The sequence below is a fragment of the Siniperca chuatsi genome, linkage group LG8, assembly GCF_020085105.1.
Source record: "Siniperca chuatsi isolate FFG_IHB_CAS linkage group LG8, ASM2008510v1, whole genome shotgun sequence".
In the NCBI taxonomy this organism is placed as follows: Eukaryota; Metazoa; Chordata; class Actinopteri; order Centrarchiformes; family Sinipercidae; genus Siniperca; species Siniperca chuatsi.
In genome coordinates this window covers 11,887,614-11,908,317 of record NC_058049.1, presented here as the reverse complement: position 1 = coordinate 11,908,317, position 20,704 = coordinate 11,887,614, and the positions used below count along the sequence as shown (strand labels likewise).

The 20,704-nt window shown below is 39.6% G+C and overlaps 1 protein-coding gene across 2 annotated transcripts in view; it reads right to left on the bottom strand.

Annotated features, from left to right (window-relative positions):
• drp2 (dystrophin related protein 2) overlaps window positions 1-19,240 on the bottom strand; it is a 76,141-nt gene extending 56,901 nt beyond the window's left edge. For both annotated transcript variants that reach the window (XM_044204371.1, XM_044204372.1), the window contains exons 1-2: window positions 19,100-19,240; window positions 14,205-14,379 (exon numbers count right to left, since the gene is read on the bottom strand). In XM_044204371.1, the coding sequence (XP_044060306.1) occupies window positions 14,205-14,251 (47 nt within the window). In that variant the 5' untranslated portion in view covers window positions 14,252-14,379; window positions 19,100-19,240. The remainder of the gene's footprint in view (window positions 1-14,204; window positions 14,380-19,099) is intronic.
• Between the last annotated feature and the right edge of the window lie 1,464 nt (window positions 19,241-20,704).

Sequence of the window (20,704 nt, the reverse complement as noted above, 5' to 3'; positions counted from 1 at the left end):
AAGTGATAATCCAATCATGGCTTAGCAGCCATAACCAGGCACGGCAAGCTTTAGATTTCTCCACATATTGAAGCAGTGTGCATGGGGCTGTAGTAAGACAGATGCTCAGGATCTAAAGAGTTTGGAGGAGTCTTTTTCTTAGTCTTTCCAAAAACACAAGATCAAAAATGTGAACGGATTAAACAGTGTGTTTATCTGCTCTAACATAAGCTGCAAACATTTGCAAGTCTGGCTAACTATCTTCCTACCTACATTCGTAACCTAACCCTGAGTTACCACCAAGAGTTAGCATATCATTAGCTAACTACACTGTTTTGTGGGGTTATAGGTTACAATTAGCACATTCACTGTGTGACAGCCGCTCATGGATGCTACTATATCAGAGTTTAGGTAACATTAGCAGCTCTGTCCTGATCTCAGTTGGATTTGGGAAGTTTACATCTACAGCAACCCCAACTAAACACATTACCTGAGATATTACATGCGCATTAAGTTTCCCAAACACATCAGTTAGTCCACATCCTCAAAGCCTCTTCTCTTGTAACATTAAAACTGAAACATACTGCTAGAAAATTAATAATAAAGCATAAATCTAACCTCTGCCTTAATTGATTGTTTAAGTATGTAGCTAAACAAGTATGTTAGAATTAAATAACAGTCTGATCTGACATTCTTCCTTATCATACTTTTAACTCTAGGACTCACTAGCTCTACACTGCAATACAAGAACAATGCGGTTTCGTTATTTCCAAGTCTTCTACATGGATCATCAACTGTTGAGGATGCAAACCTTTAGCCTGGTACATGTAGCTTTAGCTCTCAAACGGTTAGTTGCCTCTGTGTTGGCTGTGTTGTTAAGTATAAGGAAGTATATGCAGAATTGGGTGATATCCGAGCCGAACCATGCATTTCTGCCATCCAAAAACACCATTTCTTAATATACAGGACACTACGCAGTATATCTACCTGCAACAGTGTTAAATCACCATGCTGTTAGTCACTGCAAAACAAGCAGATAATCAGTATGTTGTGGCACATGCAAGACAAGGTGAGAGACACAGAGTTACAGGTTAGTGTTGCTGCAGGCTTGTTGAAGTAAATCAGGAACAAATAACAGAGAATTCATCTGCTTGCCACCTGCCAGCAGCATGAGAGATGTCTGGGGAAACCACTGCTCTTGTATCAGTGGCACAGCTGGCACCTATGGTGTGGGGAGAGGGTGGGGGGTGGCAATTTGAAAGCATCCCAGTATTTCAATTACACACCAGAAGCCAGCACTCAAATATCATTATTCCTGCACATCACAATTTGCCAGCACTGTCACATCAGACATGATGAGTGGGAGCGAGAGCAAGAGTCAGAAAGAGAAGCAGTCAGTCTAAGTGTCACTGCTCACAACTATAAATGAGGGGGAACATTGCAAACATTTAATTGGACTGATATTTAGATGAAAGCATAAGTGAAGTCAGACGAACACTTTAAGATTTCTGAGTCTGAATGTAGTCAAACACAATAATCACAATGATGCAATTCTGCTAAACACAGGGTTAACATATACACTGCTATATAAGGAGTCCAAGAAGCATGCCACCATCTGCAGTGTCACGTTAGCGACTGAAAAATAACTGTAAGGTAATTTCCTGCAAACTGAATTTGGCACAGATGAGTTCTGACAAATGAGGGATTAGGTATCACATCAGGGCTGCCGGTTGCAGGAAGGCATGTGGGAAAAGCTTTGACACTTTAAGGGAGAAAAGACAGAAAGGTGAAATCAAGCTTGTAAGTGCACTTTTCAGAATTGATAGGCCTCTTTGTTCAAACGTGTCAGGAAACTTGTGTGAAGCAGACCGTGCTGTCCCCTAGCCTCTTGTTGCCCCTGCAGCTCAGCTTGTTGTGGTAATTGAATCAGAGAAGAACTGTTTTTCTGTGGCCCCTGCAGAACAGGCTCTCAGTCCATAACAGGCGTGAATTCACACATATAAGTACAACACACACACGCAGCGTGACTGGAGTGAGGTTTCTGACTAAAATCAGAGCATACCCGGGCCCTCGGATACGTCCAAGTCACGTCATCCATCAAAGAATGGCCCCGGCACTTTTGTAGAGAAGTTTCAAAATGCTTCAAACCACACAGGAGACCTCCGGATCACACACTCATACAGAAACATGCACAAACAAACACACACAGCTCACAGTACACTCAACCATCACTTCTGCTTCCATCACACACACAGAGGATGAGACAAATAGTGCACTGCCTGTGCTGTAATGGAATCGTCATCACATGCCAGGTGCTGCCAAGAACAACTCTTGCCCTGCTAAGCTATAGGGAGGCCAGGCTAAAGGTCTGCCAGTATGTGAGGCTGACCTCTTCATTTTCTGGATTAGCTTCAAGCAAAGGATTCAGAAGAGATAAAATATGGAGCCCAGCATTAGAGAGACCGACTGAAAGATTCATGCTGCAACAGCTGAGGTAACAATCAACATCTGTGTGTCCTTGAGAACGACACGAAACTGCTACCAGCTCAACACTGTTGGTAGCTGTGGATAAGAATCCTAATCGCAATGTTTTTGGTGTAAATATAAAGTTGTGTTGCTGTTTAGCAGACCTTGAGTTTTGTATTCAGTCTAACTCAATGTTCTCACAGTTGGGAAACTCTGTTGCATGCTAATTACTGTTGCATCCCCACATTTCTTGACAGTTAACATCCAAAGTAAATAACATGGTCAAATAGAAATCCAACTCCCCAATCAGTCTGAGAGATTACAGACAGAAGCTTAGTGCTTGGTTCGATGATTAATTAATGCAAAGGCGATAGGAGCAGTTTCCCCCGTCTCTTTCTCTCTCAATTGCAGAGATGTTGCGAGAGCTGGCAAAAAGTGTGAAGGTGTGTGATGGGCCACAATGACACAGTAGCACTGCATTTAGTTGAAAGGGTATATATTCAAACGTGTGTATATGCATTTTTTTTCAAAATCTCAAGGGATACCTCACTGTGTAAGCCTTAAATCAAAGTAGATTGAGATGCAAAAAAAATGTTGTCATGTTGTCACTCTTAGCTAGTTTGTGATTAGGTCCAGGTTTGGTCAGACTACTTAGTTTGGGAAGAAGTCATGATGGAGAGAGTTCAGCAATATGTTGAAAGAGAAAGAAATAGAACCAGGCTTGTCCATCTTGTGCTGCATTACATTGCTTAATGTTGTGTTGCATAGTGGTTGTATTGCATTACATTGTGTCACCACAGCGAGGGAGTGCATAGAAACATAGAAACAAATAATACAGTATGAAGTCCATGTACCTTAAAATTATACTACACCACTTTTAATAGAAATAGTCACCACATTGGATCAATTAACATAATAGTTTTGTTTACTGTACTCATGTAAAAGAAATCAGTTCTGTAGTAATGTTTGGCAACTAAGTGATTTGGTTATGGTTCACGAAATGTTAGCTCATAAGAAAAACTAAAGATACACCACCAAAGAGAGGCGGCCAGAGGGCTTCTTTACAAAGAGCTCAGACCAACTCAACCGACACCTCTCAATTCAAAGTAGCATTGAGTTGCTGAGTTCTTCACTCCATCACATAGAGCAAAGAGCCAGAAATGGTGTTCAGAAGTAATCTTTCCACTGGCTCTGTACAACTCAATCCAGCAAACCATAGGAGTCGCAGTGATTTGTGATTTCCCGTTTTGCCATATTACGCTACAGTAATTTTAATGCAAAGAAAAGCCTTCCTCTTGCTGCTTCACATCTAAAGCTTTCCACTGGCAACCCACTGGACAGCTTTTATTGTGAAGCAGTTACATAAAGTGCTGACTTAGTTCATTTTCACACTTGGTTTGTGTGTTTGCATCTAAACTAGAGTTTGATTGTCCACCCACCCTTCCACCCCACTGAGCAACGTGTGGTGGTTTACCACCATTGAGAAGAAAAGAGATTGTTTTCCTGTTTTCACATATGAATTAAAAATGGAGAATGCTCCTCTTTCACCCTGGAAAAAAAAGTGTTTTAACAAGTTGACCTTGAATGTTTTTCTCCACTCATACAGCTGTAAGATATTAAATTATTTCCATTTTCATGGTTACAATCCAAAAACTTTACCAGTGGGGTTATAGTGACAGAGGCGCATTAGTTTTCTTCCTGTGGGAGTACTGATTGCTTTGCAGCTGCACACAAACAATATTAGAGTTCAATTGGAAACAATCTCAGATTGCCTGGTTCAGGTGCACTCATGTATGACTGGACCACACCCAGGTCCAGAAAAAGTTTTTATATTACCAAATTTTTCCCTTATTCAGACTATAGCCCAACTAACACTGGATTTTTTAGGTTGATACTAATATTGATAATTGGAAGTTTAAAAAAAAATCAGATAAAGATATATTGGCTGATAGTAATTTTTTTTTTTTAAGATTTTTTTTGGCATTTCTGCCTTATTAGATAGTCACAGTGGAGAGAGACAGGAAAGGCAAGGGAGAGAGAGAGGGAATGATGCGGTAAGGACTCAGCCTTGATGCATGGTATGCGCTCTACCAGGTGAGCTACCGAGGCGCCCCAATAGTACATTTTTTTAACATAAACACATAACATATAACATATACTATAAGGGCACTTGTCCAACTAACTGCAATATTTTGTGTTTTTAGCTTTGGGCAAACTGCAAACATGTCCTCAGTTTAACCTTTACTGTGGCGTTCATGATGTATAGAGCAGATTTCCTGCTCTGTAGGGGTAGAGTGTGTCGTGTGTGATGCATTCAGGGACTTCTCCCATGGTGGAGGAGTTTTACTGATGCCTTGCCTAAAGCATCTCTTGCAACAGCCATCTTACTGAGATTTGTGGGAAACACATTTGATGAATGACAAGAGCAGACCAGCCACTGGGGCTGTTTCCCACAACTGGAATTACTGTAGATGTTTGAAGATTTACAGCAGCTGATGCCCACGGGTAATATACTCCTGTAACAAATTCTTTACAGCTATACAAGCTAACTTTGCATGCGTGTACCTCCAAATGACAATCCAAGGTTAGAAAATAAGATTTATCAGAAATTAAATATATATATAAAATTTTTAATAATCACATGTAAACATCAATCATTCAATTCAATTTAATTTATATAGCATCAATTCATAACAGAAGTTATCTCATTACACTTTTCCACTCTATTCACTTATAGAGCAGGTCTAGACCGTACTCTTTATAAAATCATGGAATGTAAAATCAGTAAACTGCACGAAGGGTGCTTGTTTTTACCAATCCAGCTGGTCTGAAAATAACTTGCAAAGGAGTAATACTGTAATACTGATGAATCCAGCTTTCTTTTGATTGTGAGTTTGTGTACTGCTATTTAAATTTCTTAACTTCAAAGTTTCTAAATTATTTGGACAAACAAAACAATTTTACCAGCTCTCAATTAGGACGGAACATATGGTTTTCTCCATTTTGCAGTCCGATTACGATGCTGCCGTTGAAAAAAATCTTGACTAGTGTAGTAACAGAAGAACAGAAATAAAACCTTCTTAATACGAACAAGCTCGTCCTCCTCTGTATCAAAGTGATTCACGGCTATAATTAACCCACATTCACAATATTTTCTGCGTGAGTCATGCGCTCTTCCATATAATACTCATACTTACAAAACTATTTGGAGACATAGAATCTCAATTGCCTCTGTAAAGTATATAGAGATTCCTACAGTAAGTACAGCAAACATAGACATGCTATTATGAGTTTGTCTAGTTAAAGTGGCTGATGTATTGCTGAGAACGCTCATTCATTGCGTGTCTGCATCAGACACTGTGCACTGGTATGTAAAGACATGAATGAATCTTGTCCATTTAAATTGTTCTGTCAATTGCAAATGCAGGCACATAGATGTACAGAAGCACGGGTGTGTTCACCGACACACACTCAGAGGGCCCATAATGTAACACAAATGAGTGTTGTTAGCACAGCAGATAGTAGAAGAAGTGTAAGAGGCAAGCAGAGACATTTGAAAATAATAAAAGATGACAAATAAGAAGCACGAGAGACCACTGCTGAAATGGTCATACTATCCCACTCCTCTCTTAAAACCAGAGTGCTGTATGTTCAATATATAGTATGTGTTTGTGTGTGTGTGCACGTGTGTGTGTGTGTGTGTGTGTGCGTGTGTGTGTGTGGAGACAGTAAAACTGCTCAGGTTTATTTGTCTTGTGTGTAAGTGTAGGTGCTCATGTGAATCAGTATTCCTTTTCATTGTGTGTATGAGTGAGTGTGCTTGTGTGTGTTTGTGTTAATGGGTGAATGGGTTAATGACATAGAGCTGCATTTTTATCACCATTTATGTTTGAAAGGGTGTGTAGAATTATTGTATCAATCCATTGCTTCCCTCGTGGTGTTAATCTATCAAATTTTGAAATAAAAAAACCAACAGATCAGAAAAGGCTTCCATGTGTCGTTCTGGAGGGTATGGACAAACAACATATTTTGACGTTTAATTTGGAGGACTTGTTGGTTTTAACTGACCAAACTCTTTAGAAAAGTGGAACATATTCAATAAAAACTGGATTCAGCTTCCTATAGACATATTTGCTAATTGTTTTGTAGCAATAGCCATTTAGCATGTTCACATTGTGTGAGCAGCTCATTTCCATTGTTGTCAGCATATTCTCCCCAAAAATTCAAGCCTAACTATAGCTTGAGATGGCATGCAATGTTAGGTAAGAGCACCTGTTTGTGGCCACTAGCTGCTCATCTCCTGCTGAATAGTGACTTTCCAGCACAAAATAAAAGTTAACTTTGATTGTTATGTAAAATGTTCACCATAGATGGCTTATTTTGCCTGGTAAAGCACCTCGACAAGAAGCTGACAGGAATAAAATGTTGCCATCTTTGTTTTAGTAAAGCATTTTCATTATTTAGATATTTACCAACTAGAGTCAAATTACCTGATCACTTGTTGAAGAGATTTTCCAGACTGGTATTCCAGAGAGAAACAGGAGATTTGGGGGATTGGGGCAGACAATGCTGATCAATTTTTTGGCCAATAATGGCTCTGTCAAACAACAAGCAGTTGTTTTGTAAGCTGGAGAGTTGTAGTCAGAGTTTAGCGGCTATAGTGACTCAAGAGCCACCACCTCTTTCAGTAAAGTCCCCCTCTCAACAAAATAAAGAAAAAATTATTATTATTATTATTGCGAGTGTTGTTGTTGCCACTGGTGCTGATGATAGTCTTACAATTATTACAATAAGAAAGCCTGCCAAGCTCCCATTCAACAAGGAATGTCAACATATTCAGTTATAATTTCTTTCAGTGACTTAAAGAGGAACTCTTATTCCCTCTTCAAGTATTTATTCTTGTCTTTCTCTGTTAATGAACAATGAAGTCAATGATGTCTCTGTTTCCTTGTCCTTGTGTAGGTGTTATTGTTTGCAGTGCCTGTTTGCCTGACTTTAAGGTTATACTGTATGACTGTTTTCATTCTGAATTCATTCTAATTAACCAGTTAATTAGCATAGAAACGTGTATCTATATTTGTGTTTAATTTCATGTTCAGTGCATTGCAACTTTTGGCTTTGAAGCCTTGCAATATGTATTATGATTTGTATCATAGAAAAGGTTTCAGTCGTGGTCATCTGGACACTGTTTTCAGAATCAAGACGTTTCGGCTCCCATCCGGAAGTGATTCTCAATTGGGTTATGATTATCAATTATGATTTGTAGTCATTTTCAACACCATGGAAACTCTTTAGTTGTGATTGTTGGCTGTGGTTGGCTAAGGTTAATGGAACTTTATAAATTAAGCTGCATTGTTTAGAGTGCCAGCACCGCCTAAATACAGGAGACAGAGGCAGAGAGAAGAAGTGTTGAGGGAGGCAGCTAAAGAAAGACCTTCTTTACAAAGTTGTTTGTTCTTACACATTTTATTCTGTCTTTTCTTGAAAAGGGAAGTGCCCTTAGTTTGGAATTGAGACATTAATCCTCAAAATGTCTGGGCACGCCTCTGCAGGAGAGTAGCAGATATGCATTCAAAACATCACTAATTATTTGCTTTTGCAAAATATTTGAGATCAAAATGAAGTACACTAATTAGTGTGAACTCATTATCCCACGAAGCAGTAGGTCATATTTGCCTAGTCAGCACAATAATTTCACTGCGAAAACATTTAACTTTCAGCAACCGGAGTTCAGAGGGAGAGTAAATCTCAGGTGTCATTCAAATGCATATTTTGGTATTGATAATGTTTCACTTATTACAATTTATAATTATAATATAATTCTTGGTTATCTGTGTGTGTGTAGATGCATGTGCAGTATATGTACTGGCATGTTTAAAGATGCAATTTTAAATCCTAAAAATCAAAACTCAAGATTGGAACCTGCTTTCACCCTGATATTGATTGCCAGGTTATTAATACCTTAATTAACGCCAGGCAACAGCTAAATCTAAGTAACTGTTTTATGATGCTGTTTAAGGTCTGTTTACAAAACGTGCAAATTAACATAACATACTGATCAGGGCTTTCAACTGACTTGTCCTCCTTTGGCCTCCATGCAGGTCTTGGTTTGCAGGTCTTCAAGTAAACAGAGCTAATGGACAAAGCGTGTCTCCGATCCTCGAGCCCTCATTGTTCTTGCAGCTCTAACAGCACAATGTTTTCACTCCTTTGGGGATTTGATTTGCTCCATATAAACCATTCAGCATGCCTGGGTACAGTGTCTGCACAAAACCTGATTATCTTCTCCTGCTAGTCAAACAGACACTGTAGCAGTCCAAAAAGTCCAACATTGTCTCTAATCTGTGTAAGACCACCTCTGATTTGTTCTGCACCAGATGGTATGAAGACACAGTTCAGTGCTCCCCTCACAGCTTCACTCATGTTTAATTTCAAGTTCTACATACACACACAAAGTATTTATAGGGCTCCTAATTCCCCATTGGTTTGTTTTATCATTACAGTGTATCAAAGTTTGTTTTCATCAGCCCTTCGTCTTGAAGCTGTGATTCATTCTTTATCAAATCTTCATTCCCTGTTTACCAGCCTTTCCCCAGTGTGATACATATGACATCAATGGCAATCTCTCAAGGAAAAGAGAATGGGCTTTGCCTGAGGCCTGAATTAATGATTGCATGGCTGAATTAACTAATTAAGACATAATAAACTGTAATTTGCTTACAAATGGAAGATCAGGTAAAATCAAAAACCTAAAATGCGGGTAACATTTGCAATATTTGGCCTAGCAGCTCAAACCACACCCATTAGTATTATGGAGTAATCGAGCTCTAGCGAAAGTTCAGTCAGGAAGACTATTCTTTTGTATCCTTAGGCTGTAGTTTATTTCTCATACCACCCTGCCATTCACTCCTCTCAGCATGCTCACTTATATTTCCTGCTGTCATTATCCGGGGCTGTCAATCGTGATATCAGCTGTTCTCATCAGCTGGTCACATATATCCAATAGCACAGCGACACACCTTTATTGTCATCTTACTGCTGTCTTTTTAAATATGATTCTCTCTCTGCCTTTAGTACGTTCATGCCGCTGTATGCGTGCCCTTCCACCTCCCCATCACCACCCAGTCTTCGCAGGTCCATCACCTTTATCTTTCCATCAACCTCTTCAGCCATCAGCCTCAGCAGATTCATCAGCCACCACCACCAGTGTCTGGACTCCATGGGGGAATGTTCTTGCTGCTGCTCAGGTCAGAAGCCCCTCCATTACCAAAATCTCCCAGTAGAGTCTAAATCCCAAAGACATTCTGTCAAGACTTAATCATCACACATCATCTGTTATAATAAGCATTATCTTTGCTTCATTCACTTGTCTCTCCTGATTGAAATACTGTGAGACTGAACAAATGTATGTACATAGCTTTCTAGAAAAAAAATGATGCCTTTTTCTTACCCTGAAATAAATCACTGAATCTCAAAATGATTCTCAGGCAGCAGCAAAAGCAAAATTCATTCCTTCAAGCAACAGAATGATTGATGGCTGAATCCCCCAGCAGAGTCCGACTCACCCACACCTGCCATCCCATCACTAACCCCTCTAGCAGCACTAGGTATTCACCCCTGACCATGAACAATAGAATTATCATTAACATGTAATTGGAGCTCAATAAGTCCTGCAGCCACTGTACTGTAACTTACCAGAGAGTGATGTAGGGAAAGTGGAGCACAGAACAACCAAAGGGCATTGTACTATGCCTGGGCTGTCTGTAGAAGGCACTAGCAAGGGAAGGAGGATGTGGAGAAGAATAGAGGTGGAGGATGAATGTATATGCACAAGAAAAAAATAGCAACAGCAGAGAAGGAGAGGAAGAGCAAAAAGGTAGAGACTGAATGGAAAAGTGAATGAGAATAAAAGAGACATTGAATGAGACGGGTATCAACAGATAGCTCTACTGCTGAATACAGATAGGAACATTGTGGTAATGACAAAAACAGACAGAGACAAAAACAGACTCAGAGGTCTCCCCTTGCCCTCAGACAGACGCTGAGTGTGGGCGGCTGGCTCTCTGCAGTTATCTGAACCATGCAGCAAATAAATTCATAACATGCCACCGAGACACCCACACCAACCCCAGTGGGCATTCCCTGCAGTGCAGAACAGTGGGCACCTCACTATGTGGCACAGCCCGAATCTCAACAATGCCTGATATTGTTACCATTATGGTTGACACTGTAATCAGTTAAGTTACATGTAAAATCTATTTGAAGAACGCATACCTATAAGTGACTAAGCATTCTGTGCTCATACTACACTGGGGGAGATTTGTGATGATTCAGCATCAAGCTGTCGTGTGTTTGTCCTGCCATAGTATGCAAGTGCAAGAATGGGATGCAGTACAGCTGGTCTCAGTGGAAATACACCTTTATCACGCTAACACTACTATAACACACTGAGCAGATGATTTACAAACACACACACTGATGAGTACATCCCACTTTGTTGACCTTAAAGGAATAGTTCAACATTTGGGAAATATGCTTATTGCCGAGAGTTAGATGAGAAGATCGATACCACTCTCATATCTGTACTGTAAATAAGAACCTACAGCCAAGAGCCGGTTAGCCTAGCTTAGCAAAAAGACGGGAAGTTGTCATAAGCTTCACTTTCTCCTTTTTCAAATGTGTTAAAGGCATGTACAGTTCAGGTCACACAAACAAAGGAATGAAGAAGGAATGCCAGATAATTAATTCCCTGTTTGTCCAGTGAGTGAATTACACAACCATTAAAAAAATGAACTCATTTTTCATCCACAGTCTCTACTGAGTAAATAGCATAAATTCACTGAAACCTCCCACACTCTCATACTGTATTTTCTTACACAATAGTTACAGATGGCTGAATGGCCTCAGCAATATGCTTGTGGTAATAAATGTTTCTTTTATATATAATCATAATCATTCAGCAGTGATTATGATAGACACAGCACAATGCAGTGTTGTGGTCCAGTTGTTCGGGGCTATTATCTCAATCCTGTGTAAGACATTAAACCACAACTTGATATAGCACAAAGCACACAGCAAGAACAGCATGTCTACATTTTTTGCCAATGGCATCAAAGCACTGTTTTGTAGTCAATAACACATGCTACACAGCTGGTGAGTGTGCGTAGAGTGGCTCACAGTGTCATGATTTTGCCTACTTTCCATACAACATGCCAAAAAAGTGATCAAACCCCTAACCTTCTGTTATCAGCACTGAGTCCAATTAGCTGAGCGACGCTGTGTCACACTGCTAAATTCTCTGTGCCACTGCCATTTGGAAACATTTAGATTGTAAACACATGTTGTGCGCTATTTACTCCTTATCTTTAGTTGTTGCATTCTCTGGGTGTATACAGGTTCTTTAACATCATCGACAAATTTTGGAAAACTGTTTATTCTTCAGCCATGCTCCACCACTTTGGCCCAGACTGAAATATCTCAACAATTTTTGGTTGGATTGTATTGAAATGTTGTACATACAGTCATGGTCCCAAGAGGATGAATCCTCCTGACTTTGGTGATCCCCTGACTTTGCCTCCAGAACCATCGGCAGGTCAAAGTTTTCACTTATACAGTGAAATCTCTCTACATCTACTGGATGGATTGGCACAAAATTTGGTACAAACATTTCTATTTCCCAGATGATGAATCCTACATTTATGTTTCCCTCAGAATGAATTGTCATCACTTTGGTCATCTTGACTTTTAATCTAACACCATTATCAAGTCAAATACCTGCATAACTAATGACATTCCCATCAGCCTCAGCTGTACTTTCTCTTTAGCACTAATTAGCAAATGTTAGCATGTTAACACACTAAACTAAGATGGTGAGTATGGTAAACATTATATCTGCTACACATCAGCATTGTCATTGTGAGCATGTTAGCATGCCGATGTTAGCATTGAGCTCAAAGGCCAAGTGCCTAAGTAAAGCCTCACAGAGCCGCTAGCATGGCTGAAATGAAATAAGAAATGAGTACCAAAGTACAACAGAGGAAGTTTAATTTAATTCCAGTCTAGGTACAGTATACTATAGGGTATAATGTACGACAGTTTAAAGGATAGAAGGAAGCAGCCATGACTTTTATTGGAACAGAGCCTCAACCACCTGTCAATCAATGCCAGACAGGCCATTATAAAGCCAGTCGTCTGCACTTGTCCAGCCGTTGGCATTAAACGCAGTCAGACGTTTCCTCTGGACAGCACTCATCCTCAAGGTTAGACTGCTTTTCAGTGAAGCTCTTTCTCATTCATTCATTCTTATACTCTTCTTTCTCTCTCTGCTCCTCCCATTTCCCTGCATCCCATCTCTCTTGTGTGATGATTTAATACCAGCTGTCTCTTCTCTCCCTCTCTCTCTATCCCTCCATCGACTCTTTCCTGTATTCTTGCTATCCCCCTTCCTCTCTCAGCCTGATGAAGTCAGAGTGCAGCTTGGGTATAAACAGCCACTGCAGGCCATCCATAGTGATCTCATTACACAGGACTGCAGGGGAAACTGTCTTAACCAATTTCACAACTATCCTTCCTTAACCTCCCCCTCCCTCTTCCTAGATACATCAGGGTCAAGTAAGCAATTAAGGGGCCAATTGTCTAAACAGGATGCCAGTTGAATTGAAGATACAGAAATGATGCTGCAAGCCTGGACAGTTTCCAATTAAGCATCAAGGAACAACATGAACGCCCTCTAATTGTTTTGCACCGGAAAACCTCTCGAGTATAACTTGTGCAATGGCAGTATTAACCCATGTTATATCAATAATTAATCAGCTGACTGGAAGGAGTACTGAAATATGCATTACTGTGTGACAGCACATCATTAGACAATACTTTTTTAATTGCCAGAAAACTGACCGTGAATGGCAACAAGAAGAATCGTCAGAGGAAAATGGAAAAAGAAAGAAAGAGACAGTATATATAGATGTTAGATGTTAGACATCATTAGGCTCTATTCTTTTGTGTGACTGGTTGGACATAAATGTACACATATTAGCATAATGTTTCCCCACAGATACAACCACAAAATTACAACTTTCAAAATAATTAAAATTGCAATTCTTACTTATTATTCAATTAGAAAAAGTACTAATTTCCCAGCAATAAAGAGTTTGTATACAATGATAACTTTGGTTAAGTCAAACATCATCAGACTCACCTAGAAAGGGCTTTTATTAGTTCCATTACACATCTCTACACCAACTGGGTGTGTGTGCAAACAGTGGCTGATTTACAGAAACTGGGTTATAAAGAGGGATTTGTTTCCAAATGTGGCCACTGTGACACAGGAAGTTGTTTTGCCTTTTGGTTTTGTGTTCTTATATGTCCCTCCACAGAAATGCTTGGAGTTGTGGCTTAGCAAATGTTTGATAAACTCTGTGAATCTCAATAAACCAGAATGTGTTTATTGAAAGAAAAAGACAGTAATGGCTAGCTGCTTGCTAACAAACAAACTGTGTAAAGCTGAAACTGATCTGATGTTCCCTTGGGAAAATGATCTGTACCCTGACAAAGTCATAAAATAAATTTACATTTTTATTTCTTTTGAGACAGCCAACTTGTAGGCAGAAATGCAATCAGCCGTTTTCAGCTATTGTTGCCTCCACTAAAGTTTCCAAATGCAGCCACTTCCTTCTCTCAGATATAATAAGCATCTTGGCTCTGAAAACATCCATCCCTCCAGACTGTTACAGTAAACACCACTATGAATGCCCTCTTACCGGATGTTGTGGGACTTGCGTTTGATCTCGTTCCAGCAGAGGTTCATGTCTCCTGTTTGGTGCGAGCCACCTCCTCTCAGTCTCCTGCACTCTGTCCCCTCCTCCTGCCCCTCACCGTCCACTGTGGACTGGCACGGCACACAGTGGCATCCCGGCCACGAGGGCCGCCCCGCAGCTAAGGAACACACATAGGGACACAAAAAAGAGAAACAGCAAGGGACACCCAGGTGAGTATTACAGTCATTTGATTTTTGGTTTTCGAAGGCTCACGTTTTTGGATTGAGCCTGCTGATAATTAATATTTTGTGTTGATATATAAAGTCAGGTAGGATTAGAACATTTTGGCTTTGGCGACCCCAGGGGGAACCTAAAAAGACATTGTGGAAGACAGCAATACATACCACTACTACACTTCCAACAGACTCAAGCCATGAACATTTAAGCCTTTCAAGCAACATCATCTGTCAAGGCATTGGCCAATCAAATACATGCAAGCACACGTTCCTGGTAGATTATTTTGTAACATGAACAGAAATATTTTTACTGTTTACTTCACAATCGTCAAGACAAAATATAAAATGATTGCTACAGTGACAATTTTCCAGAGTAGTGAAATGCTACCTTCAGTTATTAAATTGCTGTGCAGTGTTGTAGTGTTACTGTAGTGTAGAGTTACTCAAAGTCATTGTCTCACAGGTACCTGTGGAGAGGAACATATAGAGTAGACAACACCAATTTTCATTGGGATTGTCTCATTTTTCTATAAACAAAAATGAACTTTATGGCTTTTTCCCATTTGTGAGCACATCTATGCCAAACAACTCCAAAAATTATATTATGTTGCTCCATAACTGCTGGATATGTAAATAACTTTTATGTAAATAACTTTTTGCTAATAAGTTCGCAATATAAACCTGAAAGGTGATACTATGTCAGTGTTGAGTTTACAGCATGTTTCCTCTGCTGCCTCCAAGTGGCCATAAAATCTGTTAAAGCAGGTTTAAGTCAAGACCTGATCCCTGAAAGGGGAAACCCTGGGACACATTAATCCTTATCATGAATAATCTGTCTACATTCGAGATGCTGATTTCTGATACTTAATAGGTCAAAACTGGCTGAACAATAAATCAACAGATACATCTACAGGTCTACCTCTAGGTAATACACCTACCTTGTTAAAGAAAGCAATGCAAGTGCACATTGTAACGATGAAAAATGTGAAGCGCCACACACACAAAAAATCTAGAAAACAAATCAAATTGAATAACGTTGTCCTGTGTGTAGGATAGCAAACCTGAATCATGAGACACCAGCGGTTTTATCCCATTATTCCATCCCATTAAACTCAGACAAAAAGACTCTTTTTTCTCCACACACTTTTAGAGTGAGGGGGCATGTGAGGCTAGACTTGAAGAGGTGCAATCCCCTTGATGGAGCTGGGGCGAGAAAAATATCAAGAAGGCAGCCTATGCGCTCAAACACACAAGCACTATCACACACACACACCATAATAAGCGGCATTCAGGGCGGAAGAAGCTTTTCCAGGTTCACAGGTCATGATAAATCTTGTGTTTGGTCACTGGACTGTCAGAGGCTTCCTGTCTTTTATGTTCATTTCACAACCTTTACCTTAGCAGCAGCTGGACCTCTCAGCTAACACCCTCAGCCTTATAACACAGCCATACACCCATACACACACACACACACACACACACACACACACACACACACACACAGCCATCTCTAGGACTCTGTTGAAGTATGTTAGGCCCAAATAAATTCCCAGGGTGCACTGCGGTTTTCAGAATCAGACTTTTTCAGGCGGCTTTCATCCAGGAAGTTAGCGGCTGAAAAATCACTCTTAGCATGTTTTCCTGTTTGTGGGGAAGTTTTCCTAAACAATTATATTGAATTATTTAGTGAAGTTTTAGAGGACTTAATGGACTGAATGATGTGAATTGACACCCCAGACAGAGTTTGATGACTTTGTAATAATCTTACAAAAATACACTCTACCGATCGATATAAATATCTATTTATGGTAACGTTTCTATTTAAAAAAATTATTTAAGTTAATATTTAGTTTTGTAAGAAAAATAAAATATTTTTCTTACAAAACTAAATATTAACTTAAATAATTTTTTTTTTCAATGAAAATACAGCCACTAATCAGGTAACAGTAAGTCCAGGGTGATACTGATAATATTGGTAAAAAATAATTAAACAATGCCACATTTGAGCACAGCAGTGGCAAACCTCACTCTCATCACTGGGGGCGGTGGGGGAAAGGGGAATCTAGATTGAAGTCTATAGGAAATACTCAGCATTGGTTTGTGGGTGGAAAAACACAAAAAGGGAATCCATTGCCCAAAAAGCTGTTGTGCTGGTGTCCCCCACCACACAGATGAGCAAGTCTGAGCTGTTTCTACAGAGACTGAAATGCAGATTATATGTTTTTGTTTTTGTTTTTATCACCAATAGGTCATTTTTAATGTTATTTATTCGTGTTTAAATTCCTGATTCCTGTTTATTAGAGCTGCAACGATTAGTTGATCGTCAGTCAATTAATAGGCAACTATTTTGATAATTAATTCATCGTTTTTAGTTCATTTTTAAGGAAAAATTCAACTTCTCTTTTTGGACTGTTGGTCGAGCAAAACACTGATTTGAAGATGTTGCCTTGGAATCTGGGAAACTGGGATGGACATTTTTTTGTTTTATAGACTAAATAATTAATTCATTAATCAAGGAAGTAATCAAAAGAAGAATCAATAAAGAAAATATTCATTATTAACAGCCCTAATGTTTATGTTAAATGAAAAATGTTATAAAGTACATCGCTCTTGAGATGTGTAACTAGAAAATGCGCTTTATTTCACTTATTGGAAAAAATCATGCAGATTGTTGAAAGTGTACTTTTACTGTAAATAGGCATCTCTACCATTTGGTGGAGATGCACGTTTACCATAAAAGGACACCTTTTGGTAATAAAAAACAGTGTGGTCAGTTGAAAAAATTATTATTATTTTTTGTTGTTAGTGCCAAAAAGAATTTCCATTTCTTTCATTAAAGGGTTAACATGTCTAACTCACTCACTCACGCTTCCTTTTGAGCACTTCTCTCTTGAGCTCAGGTGGTTTATCTTAAGCAAATTGAGCCTGAAGTGAACCAGAAAGAAGGAACTTTTGTTGCAGTGTCAACATTTGAGTGAACGACTCTCCAATGAGGAGGGAAAGACTTGCTTTCAGTATATTCATCTTAATCTTTATCCTCCTCTCCCTCCCTCTTTTTCCTCCTCCTCCTCTGTACATATTCAATCTTCTCTCTACCTTTCTAGTTTGTTCTACAGACCACCTCACCTCACACTGGCTGGATGGGTTGGGTTTTTTTTTTTTTTCTATTTCACATAAATCATCACCATCTCATTCCCACTACTGTCTCCCGTTATCTCTCCTCTTCCTTCCCTCCCTTTTCTTCCTCAGACATCTCCTGTTAGTGTAGGTGAGTGTTGTATGAATCAGCAATACCCTGCACATCTCTCTTACTCTCTCCTGCTCTCACTGTCTCTTTCCCTTCACTGGTAATCAGAGTTCATGTGTGACTCTGCATACTGTTAGCACTTCCAGGACCTCGCTTGAGCTCAAATACCTCTAAAAATAATAATGTAAATACCTTTATATTCTGTGTACAGATCTGATACACTTCACTGCTGTGTTTGTGAATAAAACATGGAAGTTAATGCAAACGAGGCAGGGGAGGCTCCACATGACACAGTGACGTTTAAGAGCAGAATGGCAGCATGATTGTTTGTTTGCTTTGGAAAGCTGCCTCTTCGAGATGTGAAATGGAGTTGAACAATGACAGCCATCAACCACACCACTGCTAACACCAAGAGAATACCCCGCGGGTGAAAGATAGCTCTGAAAGAGGTTTGTTTCTGGATTGCAGAGGGAACCGGGTGACAGACAGCCCTGTTGGTGACCTCAAATCTCTCTTTTTCCTCTTCAACTTTTTCTTAGATAGCTATTAGCAGGTTTTCACATAAAGACACAAACTCATACACCGTTGCATGTATTTATAACCTTGTTTAAATATTTAAAAAACAGTTCTCGTTTTTAGACATATTAAAAGCCCTCACAACAGGGAAAGGATGTCTGCAAAAATCATGTCTGCAAATGTCTCTATTATCTCTGTCTCGTAGGCACATATCTGCATCATGCAGGCATGTATCAAGCCCACAGTGCAAGACATTAGGTGGGTCTGTCTCCCGCTTTAAACTTCAAAAACATGAGTCAAGCTTTAAACATGCATTATTTACGGCCTTGATCAGATGTGACGTTTCTCAGTCAAGCGTATGTACTGCGTGTTTTCCAAAGATGCTGAAAAACCAGCAGAGATTTTACTGACATGCCACAAAGTGACACAGACAATATTCATCTTGCTGCTACAGCTGGCTCTCACCTCCTTGTACTCATGACCGTTTCTTACAGAAATCATAGCTTCACACGTATAAAATTGCCCAATTATGTAAATGGTGCAGACAGAATATCTGCCTCTTGTTCTGTCTTCTTTTTTTTGACCACTCCGGCTAAGGCAAGCTAAAAGGACATTTTCCAGACATGTGAATTTCAAATGAAAGGAGTTGAAGATGATAAAATACAGCACGCAAAGCTTTGCTGGATTTCAGAGAAAAAGAGAAAAGACAGTTCAACTGTGTAGATAAAGCCTCAGAGGATCAAAGCCACCGCTACACTATGTCTACACGTTGATATTAATCTGAAGGAATCAAGACTGTAGCTAAGATATCCCTGGGAAGTAATAAGATAGCTAGAATTTACTCTCATTACTGGAGTTCTGCAGATAAATGCAATTCTTTCACAATGTGCAGTACCTACCTTAATAGTACAGACTTGCTGCGCCGTTTCGATTCCAGTCTCAGACTCACGTTGTTAAAGTTATCACTAAGGGTAACTGAGTGTTGACATTATTTATCCTGTCTGTTGATTGGCTTGGCAGAGAATGCAGAGATAAGTTGGGCATGCAGAGAGGGATAAAAGTAAGAGAGAAAAATAGGGAGAGAGATGGAGGTAGGGAGGGAGGGGGTTTGGAGGGGAAGACAGACACAGGCATGGGGAGAGATGGGTGACCTAATAAGCAGAGACTTCTCTCTTGGTCAAAGACTTCTCTGTCCTTGTACATTCCTGCTCACACCTACATGGTCCCCCACTCCCCAAGACTAACGGCAAGAAAAGGCCATCTGCCTGATGTCCTTCGACCCACACACACACTCTGAGCAGTGCACAAAAAAACCTGCGCTATTGCTTCTGGGAACAGTCTTGAGTCAGAGGAAAATAAAAATAAATTATTACATTCCTACAGCAGAGGCTTGCATTCCTACAGTATGTTCCAACAGTATACGCAATGAATAATAACGAGCGCAAAGCCACAGCACAGTGACAGTACAACAAGGATATAATGTATGGCAGGTAAAGAACATCAAGGCAGGAAAGGTTATGTTAACAGATTAAAAAAGATGAAGAGCGATTACAGGTAAATTTTTTATCATTGTTAATTCTAAAGTTTTGAAGTTAATTTTCTTTGTTTGGATTTTTAGCCACACTTGTAGCATAGCTCGAGGGATAGCAATGTCAGACTTTCAGTTGGTCAGTCCAAAGGATGACTTTGGTGACCCCTGACTTCTCCTCTAGCGCCACTATAAAGTTGATTTTTGTGACTTTAGTTAAATATCTCGACAACTATTGGATGGATTGCCATGAAATTAGGTACAAACATTCATGCCCCCCTCTGGATGAATTGTAATAACTTTGTTGATGCCCTGAGTTTTCATTTAGCAGCTTCATCAGGCCAAAATTTGGTTAATACTTAGTAACTGCTAAACTAACGACATTCCCACCAAGTAGTTTTGTTGCCTAAACCTAATCAAAATAAAAATGAAAATAAAAAAACCCTGAAAATAATAAGTCAAAATTTGCCTTCTGGCTGAAAGTCCTGAGTTTGACTCATTCATCCACCATGACCTCCTCTCTTCATGGACTTTGTCGCTCTTTATACATACGTCTCCTGACTTCCTAAAGCCTTTCTGCCAGACAGGCCTGAAGAATAACTTCTCCCACTACCGGAGCCAGCTCTGCACTGTCGACTGTCGACAAAGTTCACAACTACAGCTGTGAAATATGTCCTTTCATTAATTTACCCTTCTTCTTCGAGACTCTCCTTTGGGAGAAAAAATGGGTAAAAAAATTAAGTTTAAAAGGATAAGGAGAAAGGAAACTCATTTGGGGTGAGTCAGAGGCCTGGCCAAAGAGGTCATAAAGTTTTTTTCAGGGACATTTCCTTCTCAGAGATTAGACATTCATATTAAAATACATCGGCTGTGACAGATGGAGTGATTGTACTGAAATGGAACTAATTCCGTACTGTAATTGCGAACACATCCTTCTGTCACCAGGCTAAAGCCAACAATGTTTTGTAATGTTTTT